General features: G+C 51.9%; 1 protein-coding gene across 2 annotated transcripts; it reads left to right on the top strand.

Moving 5' to 3' along the window:
• Positions 1-482: 482 nt before the first annotated feature.
• On the top strand, positions 483-25,700 carry PAQR6 (progestin and adipoQ receptor family member 6). Of its 2 annotated transcripts, none has more exons than XM_030542580.1 (9): positions 483-752; positions 5,878-6,077; positions 7,963-8,090; positions 10,216-10,421; positions 12,073-12,199; positions 15,687-15,783; positions 17,958-18,102; positions 18,806-19,107; positions 21,345-25,700. In XM_030542580.1, the coding sequence occupies exons 2-8, from the start codon at positions 6,027-6,029 to the stop codon at positions 19,075-19,077; spliced, it is 1,026 nt and encodes a 341-aa protein (XP_030398440.1). In that variant the 5' UTR covers positions 483-752; positions 5,878-6,026; the 3' UTR covers positions 19,078-19,107; positions 21,345-25,700. The 2 variants fall into 2 exon arrangements, with proteins under 2 accessions (XP_030398440.1, XP_030398439.1); XM_030542579.1 differs by having other exon boundaries at positions 21,308-25,700.
• Positions 25,701-26,714: the final 1,014 nt, after the last annotated feature.

Here is a 26,714-nt window from a genome sequence, read left to right as displayed (position 1 = left end):
ACAGGGGGGCAGGAGCCCAAGATAAGCATTGAGAGCATTATGATTAATGTCACAGCCCAGTTTGCAAAGCACTCCAGAAATCCTTTAGGGCAAGCGTTATGGGATATCTGACCATGATGATGTCACCAAAGGGCACTCTGGATTCGGTGATGGTGAGAAACGGTTCCTCTTTCATGGGGCGAGGTTCTGAGCTGCATGTGCACAGCTGGGGGCGAGAGTCTTTACAAGAATGCCGCGCTGGTGAACCATGCCCTGCGGGGCCCTGTCTGCTGGATGGGAGGGAACCCAGAAGTGGGGTATGGAATGCCCTGAACAGACACTAGGGATTGGGAGTTTATACTCTGGAGGCTAAGGCTCTTAGCTGGGAGAGGCCTTCCCAGAAGGGAGGGCACTTGATGGCTTTGCAGTCTCTGCGGTGGATGTTTTAAGACTAAAATGTAAAGGGTGGGGGGAATAATGGGATATTTCCAGGACAAAAGCTCCTTTTTGTTGACTCCGTTGTCTCCTGATCCCAGCCTCTCAAAGAGGCCTTTTCTTCCCCCTCCACCAATAGGCTGGAGCTGTCATGGGAGGGAGCCCTTGGCTGCTTTCCATGTGCTCTGCCAAGGAATGTGGCTAAAAAAAGAGAGAAAACACACAACCGTGGAATAGTTGGAAGGGCCCCTTCCGATGCAGCGAGTGCTGAGCTCCAAGCAGATACCATGAAACGGTAGCAACGGCTGGGGAACTCCCTTCTACCTTCGCTGGACCAGGTTTGGCATTTCTTCTGCTCTCTGGCTTTACCATTAGCTGTAGGATGGTCACCAGCTGGCTGATTGTTTTATTTTTTTTTCCCTTCCCCTTTCCGTGTTAATACACTGTGCAAAGGGAGCCACCCGCCTGCTTGAGGATTATCTGTTGGAGGACAGGGAGGCAGCAGTCCTGGTTTCTGCTTCTGATTTGCTCTCTCTCTCTCTCCCCCACCCCAAACACTGTGCCTCAATTTCCCCATCTGTGGAACGGGACCAGATCCTTGCTGGTGTAAACTGGCATAGTTACATTGTAGTCAATCTAGCTACAGTACTTATCTGGCTCCCGTTACTTACAAGCCTCTCAGTCTCGAATCAATTTATCCTCACAGAGCTCTTGAGCGGTAGGACAGTGCTACGATCCCCCTTGTACAGGCCAGCTGGACCTTTAAGGCCAGCTGGGCCCAGCCGGGCCATGAGCTAGCAGCTGTCCCTCAATCTCCGGAGTGACCCTAACTGGATGTGAAGGAGCCTTTAATTATAACGACTGACCCCACCTGTGTCTAGGGGAAGGGGGAGCGGAATCAGAGAGGGCTCCTTAAACAGAGCTGTGAACTCAGTCAAGGAGGGGGCCCAGGAAGCCAGCTGGAAAGAGACCCATACGGAGCCGGCTGGATGCCTCTAGAGGGGCCCTGAAAGGAGCAGGGAGAGCCCAGAGGGAAGCTGCTAGTGTCCCTAGAAAGGGGCCCTTGGAGGGGAAACCTGCCTGGAGGTAGCAGCATAGGAGAAACGCCGCAAGCAGGTTCAAGAGTCGAGGGCAGGAGCTGCTCATTCAGAGATTTACTTGGACTTTTTGTTACCCCAGAAAGGGATTGAACTTTTCCGTGAGCTGGCTGGAGGGCCAGACCCTGGGAGAGTCAGGACACGGTTGAGGCCAAGGAAGCAGTGACCAGGGGCGCTAGAAGCAAAGTCCCCTGCACTGCTATGTCCAGGCACAAGAGGGTGCTGCGGCACAGGGACTAAGTGACTTGCCAAAGGTCACACAAGGAGTTGGTGGCAGAGCAGGGAATTGAACCCAGGCATCCTTGGTCCCAGGCTAGGACCCCTATCCCTGGACCCTTCTTTGCAGCACTCACAGGCCTCCCCCTCAGCGGTGGGTCTGACCCAGGAGGATTAATGACGGCTGCTGGGGCTTTAGGGGACTCTGAATCAGGACTCCCAGGTTCTCTTCCTAGCTTGACCAGTGGCACGCAGTGTCCCCTTTCGGCACCTCCGTTTCCTCAGCTGTAAAATGGAGGCCCCACAGCTCCCCTCAGACTCGGGGAGGTTTTAGCGGTGTGATGGCTGCGAAGCGCTCGGCTGATAAAGCACTATCCTGGGTGAGCGTGAGGCAGTCTTATTGCCTGGCAGGGGTGAGACTTGATTCACTGATGATTGCAAAGTGCTTTGAATACGGAAAGTTGCTGAGTGCTTAGCAGCATCTGGTGCAGAGAAGTTTCTTTATAAGGCTTCATTTCCCAACACATTTTAAAATCGATCCCTTGGCTTCTTTCCTCCTAAATTGTCGAACAGGCAAGGCTGGGGTATGGGAGGTAGTTAGGGTCTGCTGTCATGCAGATACTGCTCCTCCATTTGCCCGTCTGCAAAGGGGATTATGCCCCTCATTCAGGTGCCGATGGTAGGAAGGGTGGTCTTGGGGTACAGCACAGGATTGGGGCTCAGGGTTTTACCCAGAAGGAGGACATGCCAGAGGCTCCATAAATTCCACTATAGACTTGGCTATTGATACTGATTTTATATGGAAGGTGCCCAGAGGCTATGGTGATGGGCAGCAGTATAAGAATTTACGACACATAGATAAGAAATTTTCTGTTTGATTCCTGGCTCCTCATGTGACCTCAGGCAAGTCAGTTAGGCCCAGATCCTCGAAGGTATTCAGGTTTACCTATTAGGTTCTGGGCCTTAATCGTTCTCTTCCTCAGTTTCCCCATCTGTAAAATGGGACTGATACCGCTTTTTGTGAGAATAAACTGATCAAGAATATGAGGTGCTCTGTTAGTTCCCTCAGCGGCGGGAGTCATAATTACCAATGTAGTCAGAGTATCACCCTTCTCACAAGCATCTTACTCCTCTGCATCGCAGGGTTTGTCTGATGCTTGCCAGAACTTGCCTTTCCGCCTACGAAATCTTCCAGCCAAGAACCCCGGAGCTGTTTTCGAACCCTAGTGAATCATGCCGCGCTGCCACATGGGAGCTGGGGCTCGTTACCTGTTTAACAAAAGGGCCATCTAAGGGGAAGTCAGTTGAGTGGGAGCTCTCCTCACTCCCAGCCCCCGTGCTCTATCCACTGGCTCCCGCTGCTGTCTCTTTTGGGTTCTTCTCTGGCCCTCGGGCGTTTTCCCCTGCAGCCCACCCCCAGGTAGGGAAGGAGGTGAGCTAGGAGGCTGTTGTGAGTATGTGGAGTGGGAAGGGCCCAGTCAAAGACAGAGAGGGAGTGGATGGGCCTCTGGCCCAAAGGAATTGAGTTCAAAGATTCCTTTCACTTTTCTCCCTTCTGACCAGGCACCTGAGCAGGGCCAGTCTGACCCTAGGAAAGATGAGGTTTCCGACTGGATGACTCTAAACTTGGAACGTGAAAACTCTCCTTAGCTGGGATGCCTACAGGAAACTTGGCAATGGTTACGCCTTGGTGGACTGATCACTTTCACCTTGTACTCCCTCTGACTCCATCTGTTGTCGCTTTGTCTTTCTGACTTAGATCAGAAGGTGTTTGGGTCTTTTTTTGGTCTGTGTTTGTACAGCCCCTAGCACCATGAGGTCCTGACTAGGGCTCTTAGGCGCTAGGTTGACAAAAATAATAATCAAAGCAAATCTTCAAGATGTTAAATCTTTCAAATCTGGCTCTGCCCTCCCTCTCCTCCTCTCCTCAAATGGTCTGATGAGTCTCGGTTGGCTAATGCTGGTCAGAGTGACATACAGCAATGCCCAGGAGTGAACTCGATGGACGGGGAGAGGCTAGAGACGCAGCAGCAATAGATACAGGCTGATACACTCGGAGTCGGGGACAAGGAGATCTGCTTGTCGTCTTGGACAAAGCACTGAATGCTGAGCAAACAGCAAGGGGCTGATCCAGAGTCAGATCTTTCTGAACCCAGCTGCAGTTGGTAGGTATCTCAATTTGGAGCCCCAACTAATTTTCACCTTGGCTTCTGCTGCTTGCTCCTGACCCTTTGGGAGTCACGTGATGCAGATGGCTGGCCTTCAATGGAAGCCTTGTGTGAAACTGACAAAGGAGGATTGATTTCTAGCAAAGGGGTGGGAGGGGAAGTTGATTTTTTTTTTTTTTTTTTGCTGCTTTTCTTTTGGCAGGATAGGGCCGTGCTCCCCCTGGGGAGTTGGGGAAACTCGAGTCAAACAAGGCAACGTTGATTTCTAACATCCGTCGATTTTTTTGGAGGCTCGTTGAGCTCCCTTTATCGTCACGCATCTGGCAGACGGCGAAATCTGAGGCAAAATTATGCTAGGTCTTTCCAGAGGCCATTTGTGACCTGTGATGACCTGGAGCACCCAGCTGAGCTCAGGGCTCCATCATATCAGGTGCTGCACGGACAACACAGAGCGAGACAGTCCTTGCCCCAAAAGGTCTGCAGCCTAAACGAACCAGGCTGGCAAAAGACGGAATGATGATAATCCCCTCTGCGTGATGAGTTTCTTGTTTGGTACTTTGATTGTACAGCCTTTGAGGCAGGGGCTGGCTGTGTTCTGGGACTGGACAGCACCTATTCCTGGTCCATGAGTAGGGCTGCTAAGTGCTACTGCAATGCCAATGAGAATCACCCCCGTTTTATGGATGGGGATGAAGCACAGAGGGGCTAAGCCCCAGATGTCTTTTTTTAAAGGTACTTGGACATTGTTCTGCTCATGTTGCACGGCCTAAGTGGGTGAGGTGCTGAAGTCTCACTGAAAGTGAATGGGACTTAGGAACTGAAGTTTTAGGTGCCTCACGCAGTTAGACCTTGCAACATGAACAGAGCAATGCCTCAGTGACCTGTCCAAAGCTGTGCAGTGAGTCCACGAGAGAGCTGGGAATAGAGCCCCCGGAGCCTTGCTCCCAGTCTGCTGATCTATCCACTAGCGAATGCTGCTTCCCAGAGTCAATGAGCCCTGGCTCCCGGCCCTTTGCTCTAACCCTTGGACCACGTTGCCAAAACTGAGAGCAGGGATTTTGGGTTCTAGTCTCAATCCCAGCTCCCTTCTTCGTTCAAACACCTGCCATCAATATGAGTAACTGGAGAAAAGGCAAAGAGATGCAGATGTTCCCTTCTAGTCCTGGTTCCTTTACCAGATGTTGCATGGTCCATCTAGCGCAGCGTTTCTCAAAGGCGGCCACCAGCAGATTTTTTTGCAGCCGTGACAGCCTCCAACGCCTGGGCAGAGCTTGGGGTTGCCAGCAGGGATCAGCGTCCTGCACCATGCAGCCTCCTCGGGGACTTTCAGCAGCACCCCTGGGGACACATGGGGCCTGTGTGTGTAGCACCAGAGGTGGTTCTTATCAATGGAGGCAGCTGTGGTGTTTGGTCCCCTGGGAAGCTCCCCTGCTCCAGCCCAGCTGGGGCACAGAGAGCCTGGGACGCTAGCTCCGGACCTACCTTCCCCGGGTTGGGTCCTTGCTGAAGCGACAGAGAGACGGGTTTGTCAGAGTGGCCACCAGCAAGAGTTGGTGGCCACACTCTGAGGCCACCAAAAATGTTGTGGTGAGAATCCCTGGAAGTGGCCAGGGCACTAAAAAAGAGCTTAAAATCATGAAGTGAGAGCACCACGGATGCTCGGAAACCAGCTGGCAAATCAAACAAACCCCAAATCTGTGATTTTTTTTGTCATTAAATCTCATGACATTGCTAAGGCAATCCAACACTGCGAAATCCAAGCAATCACAGCTTCCGGGCAGCTAGAATCTTTCCTGCTTGTGAGATCTTTCGGACTCTTCGGGGCAGGGGATGCTGCTGTTGCTGTGTTTGGAGAGCACCTGGGACGTGCTGAGCCCTAGTCCACAATTCCAGATGCAAGCTGACTGTATAGTCTCTCTGTGTTGCTGTGCAAGGATAATTATTTTGCTTTCTCTCCCCCTTTATTTGCAATGTCTTTCTAGGACACCAATGTTCAACCCTCTAACAAGGGGCTAGAGAAGAGCGAAGCCGCGTAGGAGAGTTAGAGGCTCTGAGGCTTTATTGCTGCTCTCGTGAAGGCCAAGCCACCTGCACCTTTAATATTTATTCCCCCGCCCTCCTCTGACCTAAAATGCTGACGATAAAGTTGCCTCAGATATTCAGGGTTCACCAAGTACCTCGTGTGAGTATTGCCCCACTTCACCCCAATCCTGTGTCTTGATCTGTGCAATTCCAGTCTGTCTCTAAGCAGGAACTAGATTCAAACAGGCAACCTTCCACACAGAACGAGCCCCAGCTTTGTCTCCTTTGTTGACCAGGCAACCGCATTCCCCAGCCAGGAGCTCTCTACCGCATATGGGAGCCATCTAGTGGCTAAATAATATATTGCAGTTGAACCCTATATTACAACACGGAGCTTTGGGGGGCTCCATGTAATTGGTGCATACAATATGGAGTGTACTGATATATCAAGCAATCTGTTGACTTAGGAGTGGGGAGATCAAGTGAGTGGGGATAGGGTGCAGGGACCAGGGTTAGTTCTGGTTTTATTTAGCATCTTTGTAGGTGGTATGGGGAAGGCATGTTAAATGAAATTCACACGCTACCAAAGGGGGCCAAGTTGCAAATACCATGGAGGACACGCGCATGCCGTACTAAAGGGATCAGCTATGGGAGCAATAGACAAAACAAGATTCACCTGGAGAAAGTTGCAATTAATTTATCCAGGATGGAAAACAATTCAGCACACACAGGGCCTCGTTTGTCTCTCCCCTGCCGGGGTATAAATAGCTAGGAGAGACCCCCATGAAGTTAGAGCAGGAGTATATGTGGAGTTATACCACTGAAGTCAACACAGCCCTGTTGGGATAGACCTGGGAGAATCAGGGCACGAGGTCAATGAAAGAGACAGACCTGGGAGGCAACCAGTGGCAAAGGCTTTAAAAAGCCCATGTTAACTTCCTGAGGCTTATATATAAAATATGGCTGTTCTGTGATGTGGTGGTACCAGCGACTGATTTATTATTCTCTTTGTACAGCTCCTAATGCCATGGGGGTCCTGGTTCATGCCTAGGGCTCTGGGGTGCTACTGTGATACAAATAATAAAATCTCTTTAAAGGAGGACAGTCGTTACCCCCCCATCCCTATTCAGCAGGACCACTCCCACTTCTAAAACACCTGCACGCACACTTAGTAAATTACTGATTTGAAAAGAGTGGCGTTTTGTCGTCTTTCTCCTATTAATCTGCTTGTTCCGATTTTTGTGTCCTCCGTATTCAGGATCTTATCCCCAGTGGGCATAAGTCTGTCCAGATCCATTGGAGCCAATGGGGCCAGATCCCATGTAGCTGGTGTAAATTGATGCCACTCCATTGGCATCACTGGGCCAAATCTCCAGCTGGGGTCAGCCTAGACCCCGATTTACAACAGTAGAGGATCTGGCCCACTTGTCTTTGGGATGAGATCAGCGCTTCCCCAGCATAACGTGCAGTGAGTGAAATGACTCTGAGTTGTGAGGACAGGCTGGGTGGGTGGCGGGTCAGGTCCCCTGCCCCTGGCTGAACTTTCTGAACAGTGAGCATAAGTCAGGCTCTGTTCCCGGAATCCCAGCCCTGCCTCTCCCACTCGGCGGTGATTCCAGGACAGATTGTTGCATCAAGGATGGCCCTGCTTCTATTCTCCAAAGGGGTCTCCGTGCAGCTTCCAGCGCAGAAGCCCATGTGGAAAATCTTCCAATGAAAGAGAGGGACCCTGATTCTGCTCCTGGTCCAGAGACAAACTCCCCGTGCTGTGGGGGGCAACGGATAGGACTCTGCCCTGGGGGGTGGGAGACCTGGGTTCTCTTCCCAGCTCTGCCACTGACCCACTGGGCAACCTTAGGCAAGTCACTGCTCCACCCTGTGTCTGTTTCCCCATCTGTACAATGGGCTGTTGATACTGACCTCCTGTGGAAAGCATTTGGAGATACTGTATAGAGATGTCCCAAAGTGGATTTCACTCATTAAGGGATGAAATAACGCCTCCTTGTGGTTCCCTCTGACCTGATGTGGATTTTCTCCCCGGGCAGATCTTCTGGGAGGATGGCATCATATCCGGCTACCGCCATCCAAAGAGCTCTGCCTTGGACTGCATCCTGAGCTCCTTCCAAATGACCAACGAGACTGTCAATATCTGGACCCACTTCCTCCCGACCTGGTAAGTGACTGGTTGGGCTGCACCCCATGAAGCTCGACTCCTCAGCCGTGGGGAGATGCTCGTCCTGCCGGGGAGCGTGGCTTCCTGGGGGCACAGACTCATTCAGTGGGGGGGCGGGGAGCTCAGTGGTTTGAGCATTGGTCTGCTAAACCCAGTGTTGTGAGGGGGCCATTTAGGGATTCAGGGCAAAAATCTGTCTGGGGATTGGCCCTGCTTTGAGCAGGGGGTTGGACTAGATACCTCCTGAGGTCCCTTCCAACCCTGATATTCTATGATCCTATGAATGGAGATACATGTGAGAACTGGGGGGAGATCTTTCAGCTAAACTCATCTCTGTCGGAAAAAGCCGATGGGTTGAAACTCGTCATGGGGGAAAAGCGCGGTTTCAATGGAATGTTTCGTTTCAGCCTCTTCAAAATGAAAAATTGGGGGTTTTCCAGATCAAAGTGACTCTTTGTTTAGATGTAAAGCCAACTAAAATAAGAAAACCACCGCCCATCAAAACAACACGCGTGAAAATCATCAAAATCATTGACCTGGACGAAACTTTTTTTTTTACTTTTCGTCCCATTTCCGAATGGGAATTTCTTTGCTTTCTTGAACTTTTATGGGGACGGAAAAACTGTTTTGCCACCCAGCTCTTCACTGCTACCTGCCTTTCGCTGCTGTGGCACGGGCCTTGGTGGACGGGTGCCAATCTACTGCCCAAGGCTTGCACATTGTTACAGAGGAGACAGGACTGAAAGGGTCCTCCTGGGTCAATAGAGTCCAGTCCAGGCTGTTGCAGGCAGCCCTCTCAGGTCATCCCGTTAAGAAACTGCTTGAGCTCAAAATTCAAACCAGTTGATTGTTTGCCCCAGCTCTTCCTGTCGGGCTGACTGCTCTTTGCCCAATAGTCAATATGAAGAAACGACAGCTGGGTCCCCAAGCAGCTGTTAGCCCTTCAAGGAACCCATTCCAGCAAAGGAAGCAGGGTGGTCTAGTGGCCAGACCAGGGGACTGGGAGTCATTAGTCTGGGGTTCCAGTCTTTGGCCTCTGAGGGTGAAAGAAACCCCCCTGGCTGGCCCGTGCCAGCCGACTTGCACTCCTGGGGCTTGGTCTACACCAGTGGTTCCCAAACTGGGGTTTGTGAGCCCTTGGGGGTTTGCTAAATGTATCAGGGGGTTCTCAGAAAAAAATTCTGTGAGGACAGACAGAGCCGTCCCTAAGGTGACCAGACAGCAAGTGTGAAATATCAGGATGGAGGTGGAGGGCAATAGGAGCCTATATAAGAAAAAGACCCAAAAATCGGGACTGTCCCTATCAAATTGGGATATCTGGTCACACCAGCCCCTGTGGGGGCTGGCAGCCTGATCCCTGTGACCATGACTTCCTGGCAGAACAAGTTTAAGCTTTGTTGTAGTTGTGCGTTGTTTGCCTGGACTGCTCAAGTCCCAAATACTTGTGGGAGAAATTCTTTATTTGGGTTGGCTTCCTGCTGTTTCCTGTCTGGTTCTCCGTGATGAAACGTGCAGGAGGCTTAATCAAAGTGATATGAGCTACTAAAGTTTGGGAACCAGGGGTCTACGCAGGGCTGTCTCATTGCAGTGCTTGGGCTGGAGCCTTAGCTCTGAGACCCCCCTCCCAACCCCACAGGGTCCTGGAGCCTGGCTTTCTGCCTGAGCTTGGAAGCGAACATTGCAATCAAATAGTCCCACCCCGCAAGTCTCGGTCGACTGGCACAGGCCATCTGGGGGTGTTTAGGTGCTGTGTACATATCCCTTGAAGGAGCGATGTCTAGTGAGTAGAGCAAGCGTCAGGACTCCTGGGTTCCATTCCCAGCTCTCCAAAGGAACGAGGACCTAGTGACTAGAATAGGGGGCTGGGAATCAGGGAATGGTCTCTAGGGCAGGGGGTATGGGGAACCAGGAATCCTGTTCTGTTCTCTTCATCTCTGCCTCAGTTTCACCATGTGAGAACTGAAATGACAATGCTGCAGAGCTTGATCTAGAAACTCCAGAGGTCTGGTTCCCGGTTCCTAAGATCAGAGGATGTGGGAAGTTGGCCCAGACCTATTAACGTCTGGGGGGGGCGCTATCATCCTTGTGATGCACCATCCCCATTTGTGCCTGTTTGATCTCTCAGGTATTTTGTGTGGCGGTTCCTGGTGCTCTCTTCCTCCCTGGATTTCTGCAGAGATGCCTACAACTGGCCTTTCCTCGTCTACATGCTGCTGGTCTGCCTGTACCCCTTCACCTCCAGCTGTGCCCACACCTTCAGCACCATGTCCACCCACGCCCGCCACATCTGCTACTTCTTTGACTACGGCGCCCTCAGCCTCTACAGCCTGGGTAAGTCCAGAGCTGCCATGTGGCAAGCAGCCAGCGGCAGCGAGTTAAAGACGAGGCCAGAGGGTCTCTGGGCCTGTATCTAGGGAGGGGCTCGAGGCACAGAATTCAGCTCTGGAATCCGGATGCCCTCACCAGTTGGATCCACGGTCCTGGGTCAGGTGCAGCTCTGTTTAACAGCTCGGCCTTTGGGAGTGTGTTTCTCCTTCTGGGTCAGTCAGGAAGCTTCCCAGGCTACACCCTCGGCTGCTGTAAATCAGCACTAGGGCAACCAGACAGCAAATGTGAAAAATTGGGACGGGGTGGGGGGTAATAGGAGCCTATATAAGGAAAAGACCCAAAATCGGGACTGTCCCTAGAAAATCGGGACATCTGATCACCCTAATCAGCACAGCCCCATTGACTTCAAGTGACACCAATTTACACCGATGGGAGATCTGCCCTTGATTAGGAAATCTCACCACGGTGAGAAATACAGACTCTCTCCTCTCTTTGGTTGAGAGCTCTGAGATGCACGCCCAGCTGGCTCCCCTCTCAGACCGCTTCGTGCCCCCTGGGCTCTGGAATCTGCTCCCCAGGTCGATCAGCCAGAGCCAGTCTGACTTCTCAGTGTGGTACTGCCCTAAAGCCTCTGGAACAACTGATCGATTTCAGTTTGGGGAGTGAGTTCTCTCTGGACTAGGTTTTGCCAACAGCCTGAAGTCTAAAGCAGGGAAAATAACAGATTTTTTTCTAATTTTTTTTATTCACTGGCCCTTCTGGAAGAAAAATTACATTAAAAATGGAACTCCCCATGAATCAGAAAATCCAAAGCATTCCATTTTGGGTTGAATGAAGCATTTAATTCAATGGAGCATTTTGTTCTTTTTTTCTGAGCATGTTTTTTAATGGTTTAAAGAAAACAACCACCTAAAAATGGAAGTAAAACTTTGAAATAAGCAAATTGAAATGTTTCGTTTCAGAAAACGTTGAAACGGAACTTTTGATTGTTCGTTGGCGTCTCGTCCCAACCGAAACAATGCGACAGGACGGGCATTTTTGGTGTCACTGAATCCACTTCTTCTTGTTGTTGCCAAAAAAAAGATGTTTCAGTTGAAAATCTCCGCCCAGCTCTATTAAGCTCCCAAAGGTGGTTTCATAAAGTTCGCTGGTTTCCCTGCTGCTAAGCGACTAGCACTGGGGTGGCCAACCTGAGCCTGAGAAGAAGCCAGAATTTACCAATGTACATTGCCAAAGAGCCACAGTAATACATCAGCAGCCCCCCATCAGCTCCCCCCCCAGTGCCTCCCACCCACCGGCACCCCCACCGATCAGCACCTCCCAATCACCTGTTTGTGACGTGCAGGAGGCTGGGGGGAGGGAGGGGAAGGAGTGAGGGCACGACAGGCTCAGGGGAGGGGGTGGGAAGGGGCGGAATGGGTGCAGGGTCTGGGGCAGAGCCAGGGGTTGAGCAGTGAGCACCCCTGGCACATTGGAAAGTTGGCGCCTGTAGCTCGAGCCCTGGAGTCGGTGCCTATACAAGGAGCCTTGTATAAACTTCAGAAGAGCCGCAGGTGGTTCCAGAACCATAGGTTGGCCACTCCTGGACTAGCAGAATTGTGAGCTGGAGTCTTTTATCAATGCCATCCCATAATGTAGTGTGTTTGTGTTATAGGCTGTGCTTTCACATATGGAGCCTATGCGATGCCAGACCGTTGGGTTAACAGCACTTTACACCATTACTTTGTACCAATGGCTGCTTTTAACTCATTTATCTGCACCAGTCTGTCTTGTTACTCCCGGTATGTAAGGATCTATGCAGTACCAAGAACATATTATGCAAAATATCAGGGCGTTATCCATTTGTCTGCTCTGCAAAGCCTCCTTGCATCTGTTTCTTTGTGCATAATACACTAACACCCCAGTCAGTCAGCAGATCTGTCCTATTAGCTTGTGAGGCAAATTATTCCACACCTAACACCCATACAACCCTTGCTGATTTCAGCAGGGGCTGCACTGAGTGGGACTCGTGCATAATTTCACAAGTTTGTTTTGAATGCAGTGCCGCGTTGGCCTGTGGAACTCCTTGCCACAAGATGCCACTGAAGCCAAGAGAACAATCTATGGTTACATGACATAGGATAAAAACAATGGACATGGGGCTTCAATCTTTCAGGTCATAAGCCAACCTCTAGCTGACAAGGGTCTGGGAAACATCCCCATGTGGTGAGCAGGTTAGTCCATAACTATTCTTGCACCTGTCTGAAATGTCTGGTTCTGTCCACTGACAGACAGGGTGGACGAAATAATATATTTGATTGGACCAACTTCTGTTGGTGAGAGAGAGACTCTTTCAAGCTTGTGCACAGCTCTTCATCAGGTCATCCACTCTGAGACTGGACGCTGGTTCTCCTGCCCTGGCTGCTTTCACTCGGGTTGCTTCAGGCAGAGGATAAAATCCCAGCCTATTGTATCATCTGTTCTGTTGGAAGCAGGTGCCTTCATTTCAAACGCTGATCAAACAAATCCCTCTGTAGAGTCATAACCATTCAGTCCTTAAAGGGAGCCAGTACCCAGGTAGCATGAGAATTGGCATCTAGTGGCGAGAGCAGCGGATAGGGTGTCTGACCTGAACTCCTGGGTTCTATTCCCTACTGAGCTACTCTCTCACTGCCGGACCTTGTGATCACTTCCATTTCCTATATCTCAGCCTCCCCCATCCCCCAGTCATGGGTCTATCCTCACTGCAGGATAAACCTGGGCTCTGACTCAGGTTTGAGCCCTAGTCCCCTCTTCCATCCACACACACACATCAATCTGACTCAGCTCAGCAAGGACTCGGATCCAACCCTGTCATTTTTGCAGTGTGGGTGCAGCTCAAACCGCAGACCCGAGTCAGAAGGTCGGCACAGTGCAGTGTGGATGCATTAGCACGGCTGTGAGACCTTGGTCCAGCAATTGTAAACCTGGGTTTCCACTGCAGTGTGGATGCTCAGACATGGGCTTGGAAACAGTCCACGAAGCTGTCTCACCGGTGTGGGTTCACAATGCAGTGTGTACATACCCTGGATGGATGGATAAATCTACATACCCCAGAGGGGTGTGGTGAGAATTGAATGTCCAAGATTTTCAAAAAAGTGGCAGCTGGTTTCAGAAACCCAAAGGGGCTTCATTTGCAGAATCTCTGGGCAGTCCGAGCCCCAGCTGGAGTCTGTGGGAGCTGTCTGAAAACACAGCCCCAGGGCATCTCTAGCCAGGCACCCAGACAGTGGCAACTTCTGAAATCGTTGACCAGATGGACGTGCAAAGCACATTGAGATCCATGGATAGAAAGCAGCAGGGAGAGGTGCAAAGTGTGTCACCTGCAAGGAACTAAACAGCTCAGAGGATGTGGAAATAAATAAGTATTGGTTAAATTTCTGGGCCATGACAGTCTTCCAAGTAAAAACAGTGCAACAAGCAGGTCAGTATCTCTCCTGCTTTATGCAGCTGGAGGGAAGTGTTGTTAATTACTGTAGGGCTAAGACCTCCTGCTTTCCCAGGTTGCTCCCCCTTCCAGCTCTCTTCTTAATCTTCCCTTGCTGCTGGTCTGCTCTTGAAATTGACGAGAGCAGCTGCTGCTCCCTCCAGGTCATTGGGCCTCAGTCCCGAAGCTGGGAAATGAAGCATTTTTTAATTTGAAGGAGAAGTTCTAGTCTGAAATGTGACTGTGGGAATGGTCTTGTGTAGAGCTGGGGGGTTCTTGCCTCTCAGTTACTCCAGATCAAATCTCTTTTTATTCGCTGGCGAAAACAAGGATGTTCTGGCTGTTGCTTCTCCTTTTCATACATTGTCACTAATAATAAAAATCTTTCAGGTCCATGTTATGCCATCAGGAACCCACATGCAGTCCAACTGCCTTCCCTGGGTTTATACAGCTGATTGAAACTAGCAAGCAAATCTGCTGCTACAGAAAGAGGAATAAAATCCAGCTGGCTCTGCAGTTAATGGTGCTGTGCAGGGCTATAGGAGGAGTTCTAAGCAGCATAGCTTTATTTTTGCCATTGAAGTCGGCAGAGACAACGCTGCCTGCCCACAGATCTGCTGAGAAAGGAGTTTTGGACGTTGCCATTCTATTTTAGAAAGTTACAATTTATTTCTTTCTTTTTTTTTATGAGCATATTTTCCACCATAACTTGAAACAGAAATGACCAGGAATGGTGTCCAAGTGCTGTTATGCAAGAATGCAGCCGGACTCGGCAACAATTGTGACTTACTGTCACCACATTCTCGATGCAGACTTAACTTGTAATCAAACTACACACACTTCTGGGAGTGGGAGGGGGAGAGGAAATCAAGCATCATTCTGGATTTGGTTGGGATCATACTAATTACAATGAATGGGATGCTGTCATGTTGTTTTTGACTCCCTTCATTAGTTTTTTGTTTTTGTTTTAAAACACAAAAAAGCCATCCAGTTTTTACAAAACCTTAAGAGTGATGATAAATATTCCGCTATATATCTCCAACCAAATTCCCTGGTTGCCTTCAAGTGCATGAGATCATCTTGAAAGGGAAATTGACTAGAAACAAAAATTCCCCTGCCTGGCTTGCAAATGCATCTTGGTGTGAAATTCACTAGGAAGAAAAAACATAAAACTGACCAGTCTGTGCATTTTCCAAGCTGAGTGACTTGCAAATAGTAAATTAACATTTCAGTCTAACATGAATTTCATCCTGCTCTCTGCTCTTAATCACTCAGGCTTGGATTTTCAAAGGTGGCTCTAAGAAGTTAGACCCTCAATTGGAGGGAGTTTGGTGTCTGAGGCCAGTAGGGACCCTGATCAGAATAGCCATTGCAGAATAAACTATTAGGCAGTAGCTGTTCCAGGATAATCTGGTGTCCACACAGTAATATGGACTAAAAGACACTTTTGTTACAGAATAATTAGTGTGCTTCCAAAGCAGAGTAATTACTCCAGAATTAAATCACCTTTGCACTGGAATTGAGTGCCCACGCTGGAGCGGTTACAGAATAGCTTATTCTGCAATTGTCAATGGCTATGTAGACAAGACCTTCATCTCCTTTGAAAAATCAATCTCAGCTTCAGTGTGCGAAGGTTCATTTGTAGTAATTGACTTGTGGTGATTCCTATAATAATCTGCGCTAATAAACCAAGGCACTGGTAAAAGGGGGAAGATTTGGTTTGGTTTCAGCATCCATTCCAGAACTGAATTTAGTGAAGCTCATGGGCAGCCCTTAGTGACTGCGCGGCTCTTAATCCAGATCTCTCCCTGTGTGATTCCCAGTTTCCCGGAATTGGAGTGTCCCCGGCTGAGCAAGGTTTTACGGACAATGGCCTTTGTGTATCCCTTTGTCTATGACAATATCCCGCTGTTTTATAGGGTAAGTCCATTTCAGGAGCCATTTGGGGTGAGGCTCCCTTGCCCTAAGCTCTGTAGGGAAATTTATGAAGATACAGCCCTTGATGCAAAGAACATAGTCCAGTACATTACTGTACACCAGTAGCTCCTAGGGACCTCAGCTAAGATTGGGTCCCATTGCAGTGGGTGTTGCAAAGCCACTACCCCATAGAGCTGACACTCTAAATAGACAAAGGGTGGAAGAAGGGAAGCATTTTCTCCCCCATTTTACAGATGGGGAAATTGAGGTACAGAGAGATTAAGGCCAATTTTTTTCCAAAAGGGACTAGATTTGCTTTGTTTGCTCTTTGGGGGCAGGATGTCTTTTTGTTCCTGTTTTTGTTTCGTTTGCATCCTAGTCCAGAACTGGGGCCTCTAGGCGCTATCCCCATAACCGTGACTTCTGGATGTGCACTGAGAGACCCCTGGAAGAGTCCTGACTTCCTAAGAGCAGGGGCTCAGCACTGTTTGTTTGCAGATCAGTCCCTCTGAGGTGTCTTGAGTTGGGGGGGGGGCAAATTGCAGATTGCTGTCGCAAATGTTGTCCCTGTCCCCACTGGGAGGCTGCGGGAGAGCCAGCGAGGCGTCGGACTCTGGAGAGCGGTTGGAACCCAGGAGAAGGCGTTTCCAGGAAGACATTAGCAGTTTTTAAAAAGGGAGTGTCTCTTTAATGCCTCCTGCAGGGTTCTGGCCAGCGATGCAAACAATAACGGCTTCCCTGGCTTGTTTTCCTCAGCAATGCAGGATGTGACTCAACCTCAGCGGGAAGGAACTGCTCAGGCTTTTTATTTGCTCCCAGCGCTAGCAGGCAGTGGCTGTGTTGCAGAGGGCGTGGGCTGGGTGGGTGGAATACAACAGCAAGGCGGAGCAGCTCTTGGTGCTACGGGATACAGGGGTGGGGAATTGAGGCCTTCCTGCTCCTGGATCTGCTGCCATAATTCACACCTGGGTCTGATCTACACCTGAAAACGTAGGTCGACCTAGTTATGTCGGTCAGAGTCGGGGGGTGCAGAAAAATCACCCCCTCCCCATTAAGCCTGGTGTAGCACTGCTAGGGTGCTGGAAGAATTCTGCCGTCAATAGCTACTGCCACTCAAGGGGGTGGATTTACTACAGTGAAGGGGGGAAAAACCCTTTCGTGGCTGTCGCAAATGTCTACACTATAGGGGCACAGCTGTAGCTCTTGTAGGGGAGATGGAGCTAATGTGGGGCTCTATCCCTTCCGTGGGGCTGGACCACTGAGGTGATGGGCCAGCTACAGCACTGGCTAGCAGAGCTGGGTCTCCAAGCTCAGTTGGCAAAGGGTTGTGCTTTTCAATCCCTAGGTCCCAGGTTTGACCCTTGCTGCTGATCCTAGAACCGTAGGGTTAGAAGGGATCACAAGGGGGGGTCTAGTCTAACCCCCCTGCTAAGACGCAGGATTTGTTGTGCCTGAATGTCTGATGACCCACCCCGGGGTGCTGTATTTCCCAGGCTGACCCACGCTGGCTTCTAGGGGGCTCGGGAGTCTGCCTGGGGCAATGCAGTTGTCGGAATGGGACCTAAAGAGTTAGGCCCTGCTTTGGGAAAATGCTCAGTGCTGTAAGGTAGGCAGGGTGGAGATAGAGCCTTGAGGTTTGCAGTCAGGATTGCTAGGTTCTATTCCCAGCCCTGCTACTAAACCTGCTGGCTGATCGTCCCCCTCTGAGTGCCTCAGTTTCCCCTCCCTGTCTCAACTAATTACACTACAAACTCTTTCTGTGGGTACGTCCCGTGTCTGGCCCCGATCGCTGCTGGGGCCTCTAGACAGCTCCAAGCTATAAATGACAAGTAATGATACAAAGGAAGGCCAACATTACTAATTCATCCTCACGGCTTCTCGCTGAGGTGTTCCTGTCCTGCTTTGACAGAAGGGGAAACTGAGGTGGGGGAGGGAAGTGACTTGCTCAACGGCATCAGCAGGATAGCTGAGCATGGAACCCAGGAGTCCTGTCTCCTATAGGTCCATGTTCACCACTAGATCACATGGCTAGAGCCAGGAAGAGAACCCAGGAGTCCTGACCACCAGTGTAACCACTAGAGCACACTCCCACAGCCAGGTTAGAACCCCGGGGTCCTCACTTGTCTTCCCTACAACTACTTCTCCTCTCTCCCACCCCATCCCTGTTTTCCCTGCAGCTTCTGTTCTGCGTCGGGGACGGCTGCACCTGGAATGATGCCACCGCGGGTTACTTCTACCACCTCTTCTTTGCCCTGCTCACCGGCTTCCTCTTTGCCTCCCACCTGCCAGAACGCCTGGCGCCTGGGCGCTTTGACTATATTGGTAAGGGGGGGGAACCCGGCTCCTGTACTCCAGCCCACTCTGCAGGAGCCACGTCCGTGTGTCTCGACGCCCTGTCGCGAGGCCAGTCGACCAGAACCAGCAGGGCATGTTGCACTGTGATGACTTCACCCCTCCTGCGGCCTCAGCCCCCCACTCCTTCCGTTCTGCCCCTGGTTGCTCGCTGGGGATTCCAGGAGGCCTGTGACCTGCTCCACATGGAAGGCGAGGTGCCTGACCATGCCTCACCCCCCAGCTACCCCAGTTGCCTGGACGCTGCAGACCCAGCCATGCTCAGGAGCCCAGCACTGGACCCTCCTGTCCCAGTGTCTAGATCTGGAGTGACTCTGTCCACTAGCTTCCCCATCACTTATCTACCTATGGGGTGAATCCCTGGGAGTTGGGGTGTGAGGGCAGGCCAGGTGCAAAAAGGCCCTTTAGAGCCTTGGGCCAGCTGCAAAAGCAGGGAGGGATGTTTCCTTGGCATCTCTCTCTTCCCATTCCCCACCTTCCTCTCCCAGGTCCAAGACCCCCATCAGCCCCTTTCTAACCCCTAGCCCCCTGCCATCAACTCAGCCCCTTCCTGCATCCCCCCCACACCCACTTCCCACTAGGCAGGTCCTTTCCCCCACCCCACCTGCCCCTCCCTGCTCCAGTGAGTGTTACCCAGAGAGGTGATCGCTCCCCTGCGCTTATCTCTCGGCAGGGCACAGCCACCAGCTGTTCCACATCTGTGCAGTGGTGGGCACACACTTCCAGCTGGAGGCTGTCCTGTCGGACGTGCGCTCACGGCAGGCCTGGCTGAGCACCCAGGCCCCGGCGCCCGCCTTCTCCGCCACCTTCGGCACCGTCAGCCTGGCCCTGCTGGGGAACCTGCTCATCATCGGGGGTTTCACTGTGGCCCTGCTACGCTGGCCGGGCGGCTCCTCCATCCTGCAGAGCACTGTGCCCGAGGCGGGCCATCCCAAGGAGCAGTGATGCCCACCCACCCGCCCCCAGAAACCGCAGGTGAGGGCGGCTTGGGGTCTGGGCTCAGAGAGGGCTGAAGGGAGACGGGACCCTAGAGTGTGTGTGTCTCAGTGCCTGGTGGGATCCACCTCTCATACCTCAAGACGGCTCCATGTGGGAGGGGCCGTCTTGTGCCTTTGTCACAAGGTTCCCAGACGAACGTTCCCTGAAGTGGGGGTGCTCGAACCTCGGGCTGAGCCTCCAGCCCTAGGTCCAGCTCTCACCAATAGCCCATACTCCCCTAGAGCTGGGAGAAGAACCCCGGCATCCTGACTCCTGATCCCCTGCTCTGACCTCCTGTGACTGCAGCTGTCCTCCCGTGAGGCCACAGACGTGGGCCGCTAGTGTGTCACCAGTGACAGGAGGCCTCCGGAGATGCTTGTGGCGGTTTGGATTTGGGAACTGGGCGTGATCCAGGGTTTTCCCCTGAGCCGAACCTCTGGGCTGATGCTGTCCCCTTCTAGCCCCTGGATAGCTTGAAATCCAAATTGGAATGGGGCAGCTTGACTTTATTACTGGCCAAAGAAAAGATGAGAGGCACATTAGCAGGACTCCTGGGTTCTATTCCTAACTCTGGGGAGTGCGATTTTTATGGCTAGAGCAAGGGGCTTAGGAGCCAGGACTCCTGGGTTCTATTGCCAGTTCTGTAAGGGAGCCTGGTCCTAGTGGATAGAGCAGAGGACTGGCAGCCGGGACTCCTGGGTCAGTTCCCAACTCTTGCACTGACTCAGTGTGTGACCTTGGGACAAGTCACTCCCTGCTCTGCGCCTCAGTTTCCCCATCTGTAACCAGGCTAATACTGCTTGTCCACTCTGCCCAAAGCCCTTGGAGATGCTCGAATGAGAGGCCAAGCAGGGCCCCACCTAGCTGGCTAGAAATCCCCATGCACAGGGCCCTGATGTTTGCATAAGCTCACACCAGTCGCTGGGGCGGGACAGGCACAGCTACAACCACAATGTGCAGATAATCATCCTCTTTCCTGGGGCAACTGGGGATGTAAATTTCATAGGTTGGCCTTCACCCTGGGCCTGTATTTTGGGCTCCCCTGAGTTTATCTAACTAGCTGCTGGCCTCTGTCACTAACCACCCACCACCACCTCCCAGTAGCTCCACCCGCTAACCGCAGAGCCGCATGGGCTCTCTGCCGGCCCCGCCAGCCTGCTAATGTCTCACCTGCGCTGTCCTGCATCCCCAAGGGGAGGAGCTTGATGCCAATGTGCCAGCTGATGCCCTGGGGCACCAGCCACCAGAGTCATTGCAGCTTGAGCTAAACAGCCCAGCTCCTAGCCGGGGGCCGTATCTGTGGATCGGGCGTGGAGAGGGTCCCGTGGGCAAGGGGCTTGGCGGGTCTATGGACCGAGGTGAACCCAGTCCTCCGCTCGAATGTTCCTTTTTCACCAATTGATGTCAGGAGAAGCCTGGTGGGTGCCTCCCACCCTGGGTGACCCAGGGCTCTTCTGCGCTGTCAGGGATGTGTCCCTGGGGGTGGGGTGGGGGGTTCATCACATGATGTAGTCTTGAACGAAAGATTCATCTTTAATTCCTGGAGAGTCCAGGGCAATCCTGGAGGGTTGACAGCCCTAGTCAGGAGGGGCTGACGTGAAAACCAGGCTAGGGCAGGGAGAATGTGGCTAAGATTTGTCTTTTACAACAGGGCTAGTTTTGGTGCGGGAGCATGCTGGATTCAAATCTAGATTATGTTAAGCCTGGCTGAGAGAGAGTGAGTGTTGTGGTTTCCAGTGTATTTGTGTGTGTGTGTGTGTGTGTGTGTGTGTGTGTGTGTGTGTGTAGTTTACTGTGGGGTTGTGTGTGTGTGTGAGAGAGTGTTATGGTGTGTGTGTGGTTGACGGTGTATTTTTGTGGGGTGGTGTATTGTATGAGGGGTAACGGTATATTTGTGTGTGTGCATGTGGTTTCCAGTGTATATTTGTGTGTGTGGTCTACAGTATATTTTTGTGGGGTGGTGTGTGTGTGTGAGGGGTTACGGTGTATTTTTGTGTGTCTGGTTAAGTGGTTTACGGTGCATTTTTGTGGGGTGCTTATGACATATTTGTGTGTGTGTGGTTTATGGTGTATTTTTGTGGGGTGTATGTGCATGCAGTTTAAAGCGTATTTTTGTGTGTGTCTGGTTGTGTTGTTTATGGTGTATTTTTGTGGGATGTGTGTGTGGTTTATGGTGTATTTTTAAATTTCCTTCCAGCTCTGAGTATAAAATCTCTCTTTCGACTCCCGCCCAGTGACCTGTCCAAGGAGAAGTCCATTGTCCCCTCACAGGTGATGCCGGTAGAGGGTTCGCACTGCGGCACGTTTCTCATTTCCGCTCTCCTGTCACATTGACTCTTCGCTGAGCTTTATGCCCTGGCCAAAATCTGCCTCCAGATCCCTCCCTGAGAGTTTCTACGCGGCAAGCTGGACTCTGTGATTGCGCAGCCTGGGTGGACAGAGGTTAGCTGGAGCCGAGCTAGCGCGAGTCTGTCTACCCTGCACTGCGACTCACACCTCCGCCTGCAATGCCAGCATCCCCACCTGGCCCTGGAGGGGCTAACAGTGCTCAGAATCCGGCCCTGGGGAAATCAGTGCGCTGCCCAGCTGGAGATCGCCACGTGCCTAGGGCCCAGCAGCGGGGGAACTTGTTCCGGAGAGTCCTCAACCGCCATCAGTCCAGAGGGACGTAGCTGAGATGGGTTACGATGTTTTTTTATAGGGCCTTCGCAACAAGGCCAAATCATCCGGAGAGGTAAAGGGGGGAGACGCTGAGGTTTTGAGATGGTAAAAAGCGACTGACCCAGCCTGGGCTCGGGGTGACAGTTATTCCTGGGCTGTGCAGAGCTGACAGGTGCTAGGAATCGGCCCTAGGCTGGCAGAAAGGTGGTGTAGCCAGGCCAGCGAGAGGAGTAGTTTGAAGTGGTTCCCAGTAGGTGCTGAGGAGGAGCTAGTCGAGGCAGCGAATGCAATAGCCAAACTTGAGGCCTGATTATTTTCCACACCTCTCCCGGCCCTCGCGTGAGCGTGAGACGCTCCTGGAGCAGAACGGTGGCAGTTTTTCACTAGCGCAAGGGACGGCAGGAGGAGGGGGAGGGGCGCAACGTAGAATCAAAGCTTAAGATGCTTTAACATCCTTGCATGGTGCTTATGTCCTTCTGTTTGCAGGCGCTAATATCAAAGGCTAATTAAAAAGGCAGGTGAGAAGACCTCGTTAAGTGAAAAGAACAAACCCCTGAGGGCTTGGCTTCTTTGGGGACTCTCCTGGACTCTGTTCCCCTCTTTGAGGAGGCACCTGTTGGTGTTCCCCGCACCCCCATTCTCTGCACTAGATTAGGGTCCTGTGCTGAAATCACTGGAGGTTCAGCTGCTCGAATAGGTCTGAATTTGATTTGTTGCCTCCCTCCATGCTGCCTCTAAAGAACCCAGCAACTGATCTTGGCTCTCCAGCGAGCGGGGGTGGGATCCTGACCACCTGGGAAACCAGTGGCCAAACTCCCATTGATTTCAGCCAAGCCAGTGCTGCACAGACCATGCGTCAGTCTCTCTGCTGTAGGAATCCTGCACTCTGGAATCAATGAGAGCTTTGCCTGTGCAGGATGTGTGCGCACACACTGGCCTGTGTAGAAGGCCGACTAGCCTGGAACTCCCAGCGGCGGGGCTGCGCCAGGCCCCTAGCAGGTCGGAGCAGGGTATTTGCTGATGGCAGCTATTGGACCTCATCTTTCTCCACCCACCAACCGACGGATCAATTTCCCAACAATTAAAGCTGCTCCACGGGGCTGGCCAGGCTCCCCGCGGGCACTGGGTTCTTTGTGATCCAGGCTGCTCCCAGCTGCCGGGCCGGATCAGCCCAAGTGGCTTAGCCATGACACCCAGTCCAGAAGATGGATGCAGACACCCTGGGTCTCAGCAGAGTGTCTGTACTGTCTTGTTCCTTCCCCTCCTTGGCTCGGCTGGTGGTTGCCTTTTTTCACACTAATCATTTTTGCGAGGCTCCCCTGCAGTTACTGACCCGTGGCCACACCATTCTCAGTAGATCGGACCTCAGCCTAGTCTTGTAGCCCAGTCCTCATACTTGTATCAGATTCGCCCCTCGGTGCATCTAGGCCTGTATTCTCCTGGGAACGAGGGGTGATTGTCTGTTTCAATGACAGGCAGCATGTCGTCCTCCCACCCCTGCAATCCAGGCTATGTTTGGAGAAGCCTTGGCGCCTTCTGTCCTAGATCGGCCTCCGTTTACCCAGAGGCTGGACTCGATCCTCAGCTGGTAACTAGCATCGCTCCATTGACTGCCTCGGAGTTCTGCTGACGAACACCCGCTGAGAACGGGGCACAGGTCATAGTTTGGTGCCCTGGCATTTTCTACTGCTGTAACAATTCACCTTTGCCTCTTAAAGAACCCAGGTCCCCCTCTGGTTATCCTGTGTTCCTCGGGAGCACCTGGAATACAGGCAAATGTCTGCACAAAGCCAGTGTAGCGGGGGGTAGATTTACAGCCTTAACGATCTTGTGTGCTGCAAGGGGCTGCCTGCGATTCTGCTACGCTCTTGCTGTTCACCCATGTGTAGACTGGCTCCCAAGACACGCACCTGCTTGTCAGATTAGCTTTTTCCTCTCTTCTTTCTCTGTAGCTAGAATCCTGCCAGCAGCAGCAACAGACACAATGATCTGTACAGTGAGCTCTGCTGCTCTCTTTCTCACAGAGGAGGAGGCCTCGATTTAGCTGCCCTGCAGGTCGGCACCAGAGCAGCCTTCATGGTGTAGAATCAGTTGGACCAGCTGGTTGTCCCCTCGCCGCCTGAATTCAGGGAAGTGGTTATCTGGGGGTTAGATCTGTAATACTGTGGGCGTGGGTCGGTCTGACTGTCCATCCATCCGGCAGGAGGTTGTCATCATTCCAGCTCCAGGTGAGAATGAGATCTAGTGGTCAGAGCAGGAGATCTGGGGAGGAGTCAGGAGTCTCCTGTTCTAGTCCCTTGATGGTGCTGTTGCTGACTCGCTATGGCATGAGGCTGCATTGCTCTGTGCCTCTGCAGAAGGAATGGCCCAAGTGCGGGACCATGCGTTGATATGTGAAGCTCATAGTCCTAGGTGTAGTTATGCCTCTGTATTAGAGGCCCTGATCCTGAAGCCCCGGTAGCTAAGGATCATTCACCCCTACCCGGGATCGGGACTAGCGGGAGGTTTTTCTGTGGAGTAGAATGAACGGCTCCTTTCCGAGATCACTCTGCACTCGCCGGGATCTCGCCGGAGGTTCTGCTTTTAAACTCAAGACTGGAGAATCGCTTGGTTGTGTGGCCTAGGAGAGAAAGCTGTGGATGGGGAATCAGGAGAGCTGGGCTCTTTATGTGGCTCAGCACGTGACCCAAGAGAAGGCAGGCCTGCTTGTGCCTCAGTTTCCCCATTGATAAAATGGTGATAATAGCTGTCAGCCTACTTTAGAAAGGGCTTTGAGACCCATGGATGGAAAGCACTTTATAAGGGCGGGTATTAGACAACCCGGAGCTGTCGTCTTCTCCGTCCTCCTGCATTTTGTGGGGCTGAGTCTGTGTTTCCTAAAGCAACTTCTTTGCTATTTTCTAACGTGCTGAAAGTGAGAACTCATTAGATCCCAATGCGTTCTGTTTTTTTCTCCCTATTTATTGTAGGTAGCGATGGTGGGGGTGTTAGTTCTGGCCTGTTGATTTGGGGAAGGAAGCCCCCAATTGAAACCCGTCTTTGGAAGGGAAAGATTTGAGCCAGCGTCTAGGAAATACCCACTCCCATTGACTTAACTTAGATTTATACTCCGTGTGCTTCCTGGGCATAACGTATGCAACTAACCCTGAACGAAAGGCCTGGACCAGAGGACAGAAGCTGGCTGATGTGATCAGACCCAGATGTGTAAATATCAGGACCAGCTTTGACAGTGACTGCTGGGTGTGGTGTCTGGGAATGGGGTGGCATCCCTTTAAATAGGTTGCAAGCCGTCTCACGGGCCTTCCAGGGACACCGGCTTGTTTCTTTGTTTGCTACATAAGGTTATGTTTAAACCCCTGGGGAACGCACCATCACTGTCTCTATGCAAACATGCCAGGCCTACCTACGCTGCTGCCGTTGGCTTCTGAATTAGAAGGCCCACACCCTATTTAAAGGCATCCACCCCAATTCCTCTGTGCTGTGGGACAGTCTCCTGAGGAAATCGGGTGGGGAATGTGGCTTAGGGAGCTGGCCCCCCGCCCCCGGTTCTAGGCCTGAAGGGATTGATCTGCAGCGTCTCCATTTCTATCTTTCAACGAGGTTTGAGTGGCACTTACGGGGCGATAAGGTTGCATGAATTTCCACCCCACTCGAGGGGACACGCTGGCTGTTGGAAGTTAGCTGCTGCTGTCCTTTGTCAATTAGTGGGTTGAGAGCTGCTGCTGAGATGGATGATTAATATTCCCGCCGTTGGGCAGGGAGCAAACCTGCCTGTCTCTGTGTCCGTCCATCCGTCCAGGACAGTCCCTTGGATTGACTGGGCTGTGTCCGCTCTGGGGGGTGCTTGGTTTTTAGTGGCCTGCGTGTGTGTGGCATAAACAGCTTTAAATCAAAACTGGAATAAACTCTGGAAAAAAAACTGGTTTGTTCGTGGTGTCGTTTTCCCTCTCTGAGGGTTCAGCGTACGCGAGACGAGCCTGGCTGCTTGCCTCAAAGAGGAAGGGCCAGTCAATTCCCGCCAATACCACAAACCTTAGCTTCGAAGCTGTGATGTCTGTTAACGCTCCTTTCCCCAGCCAGCAGAGCCTTGAAAGCAGCGGTGACTTCTGTTACATTCCTTTCATTCCTCTCACCTAAGCTCAAGAAGAGGGGACTGGAAACTGGGCCTCCTGGCTTTGATTCCCGGCTCTGCCAGGGAGCGTGATTCTCTGATCGGAGCAGGAAGGGCTGGGAATCAGGACGCCCGAGTTCTGTGACCACCTCTGCTGCAGGTGGTTTTCTCAGGTTTTGAAAGCCTTGCCCTACCGGACTCTCTGGGGAAGCTAGGAGGTTGAATCCATCAGGGTCTAGCGTGACCAGATGTCCTGATTTTATAGGGACAGTCCTGATTTTTGAGTCTTTTTCTTACATAGGCTCCTATTACCCCTACCTCCATCCCTATTTTTCACACTTGCTATCTGGTCACCGTATCAAGATCAGTGACGTACACTGAGCTCCACCCTCGGCAGAAGCTGGGGGGCTGGAACCTAGAACCCTGCAGGGAGCTGGGGTGGTGGCGGGCTAAACTCAGCTCTGTGCCCAAACAAAGGAAGCAAAGGTGTGGGGGAGAGTAAGGAGCAGGAGGGGACACGAGCCAGCAACTCTGTGAAGTTGAGCGTCAGCTTCTTACCTGTGGAATAGCCTGCCATGGCCACTGCCTTGCTCGGGCTGTTTTCCCATTAGCCCGGCTGCAATAGCTGAGGTCTCTGAGCCCAGAGGCAGGTCCCCGGTTCTGCTTTGCAGATCGTGCTTAGTTTCTAACGGGTTCAGGGCCAGGATGGTCTTTTTGTTGGGTGTTCAGCCAGGGTCCCGGGCACTACCGCATATGTTCACAAGGCAAGCGAGCTAATCCCTTAGTATGAGAGCCTCACTCGAGCAGTTTCAGCACTGTGACATAGAGCAGT

The sequence above is a fragment of the Gopherus evgoodei genome, chromosome 24, assembly GCF_007399415.2.
Source record: "Gopherus evgoodei ecotype Sinaloan lineage chromosome 24, rGopEvg1_v1.p, whole genome shotgun sequence".
Lineage (NCBI taxonomy): Eukaryota > Metazoa > Chordata > Testudines > Testudinidae > Gopherus > Gopherus evgoodei.
This window is presented reverse-complemented; position numbering and strand designations above follow the sequence as displayed.

Bases quoted from the DNA above. Each gene is read 5' to 3' on its own strand.
- PAQR6 (XM_030542580.1), top strand. From the start codon at position 6,027: ATGCTGACGATAAAGTTGCCTCAGATATTCAGGGTTCACCAAGTACCT. The intron at 10,422-12,072 runs GTAAGTCCAGAG...TTTGTGTTATAG, and splicing joins CCTCAGCCTCTACAGCCTGG to GCTGTGCTTTCACATATGGA. The intron at 12,200-15,686 runs GTATGTAAGGAT...TGTGATTCCCAG, and splicing joins AGTCTGTCTTGTTACTCCCG to TTTCCCGGAATTGGAGTGTC.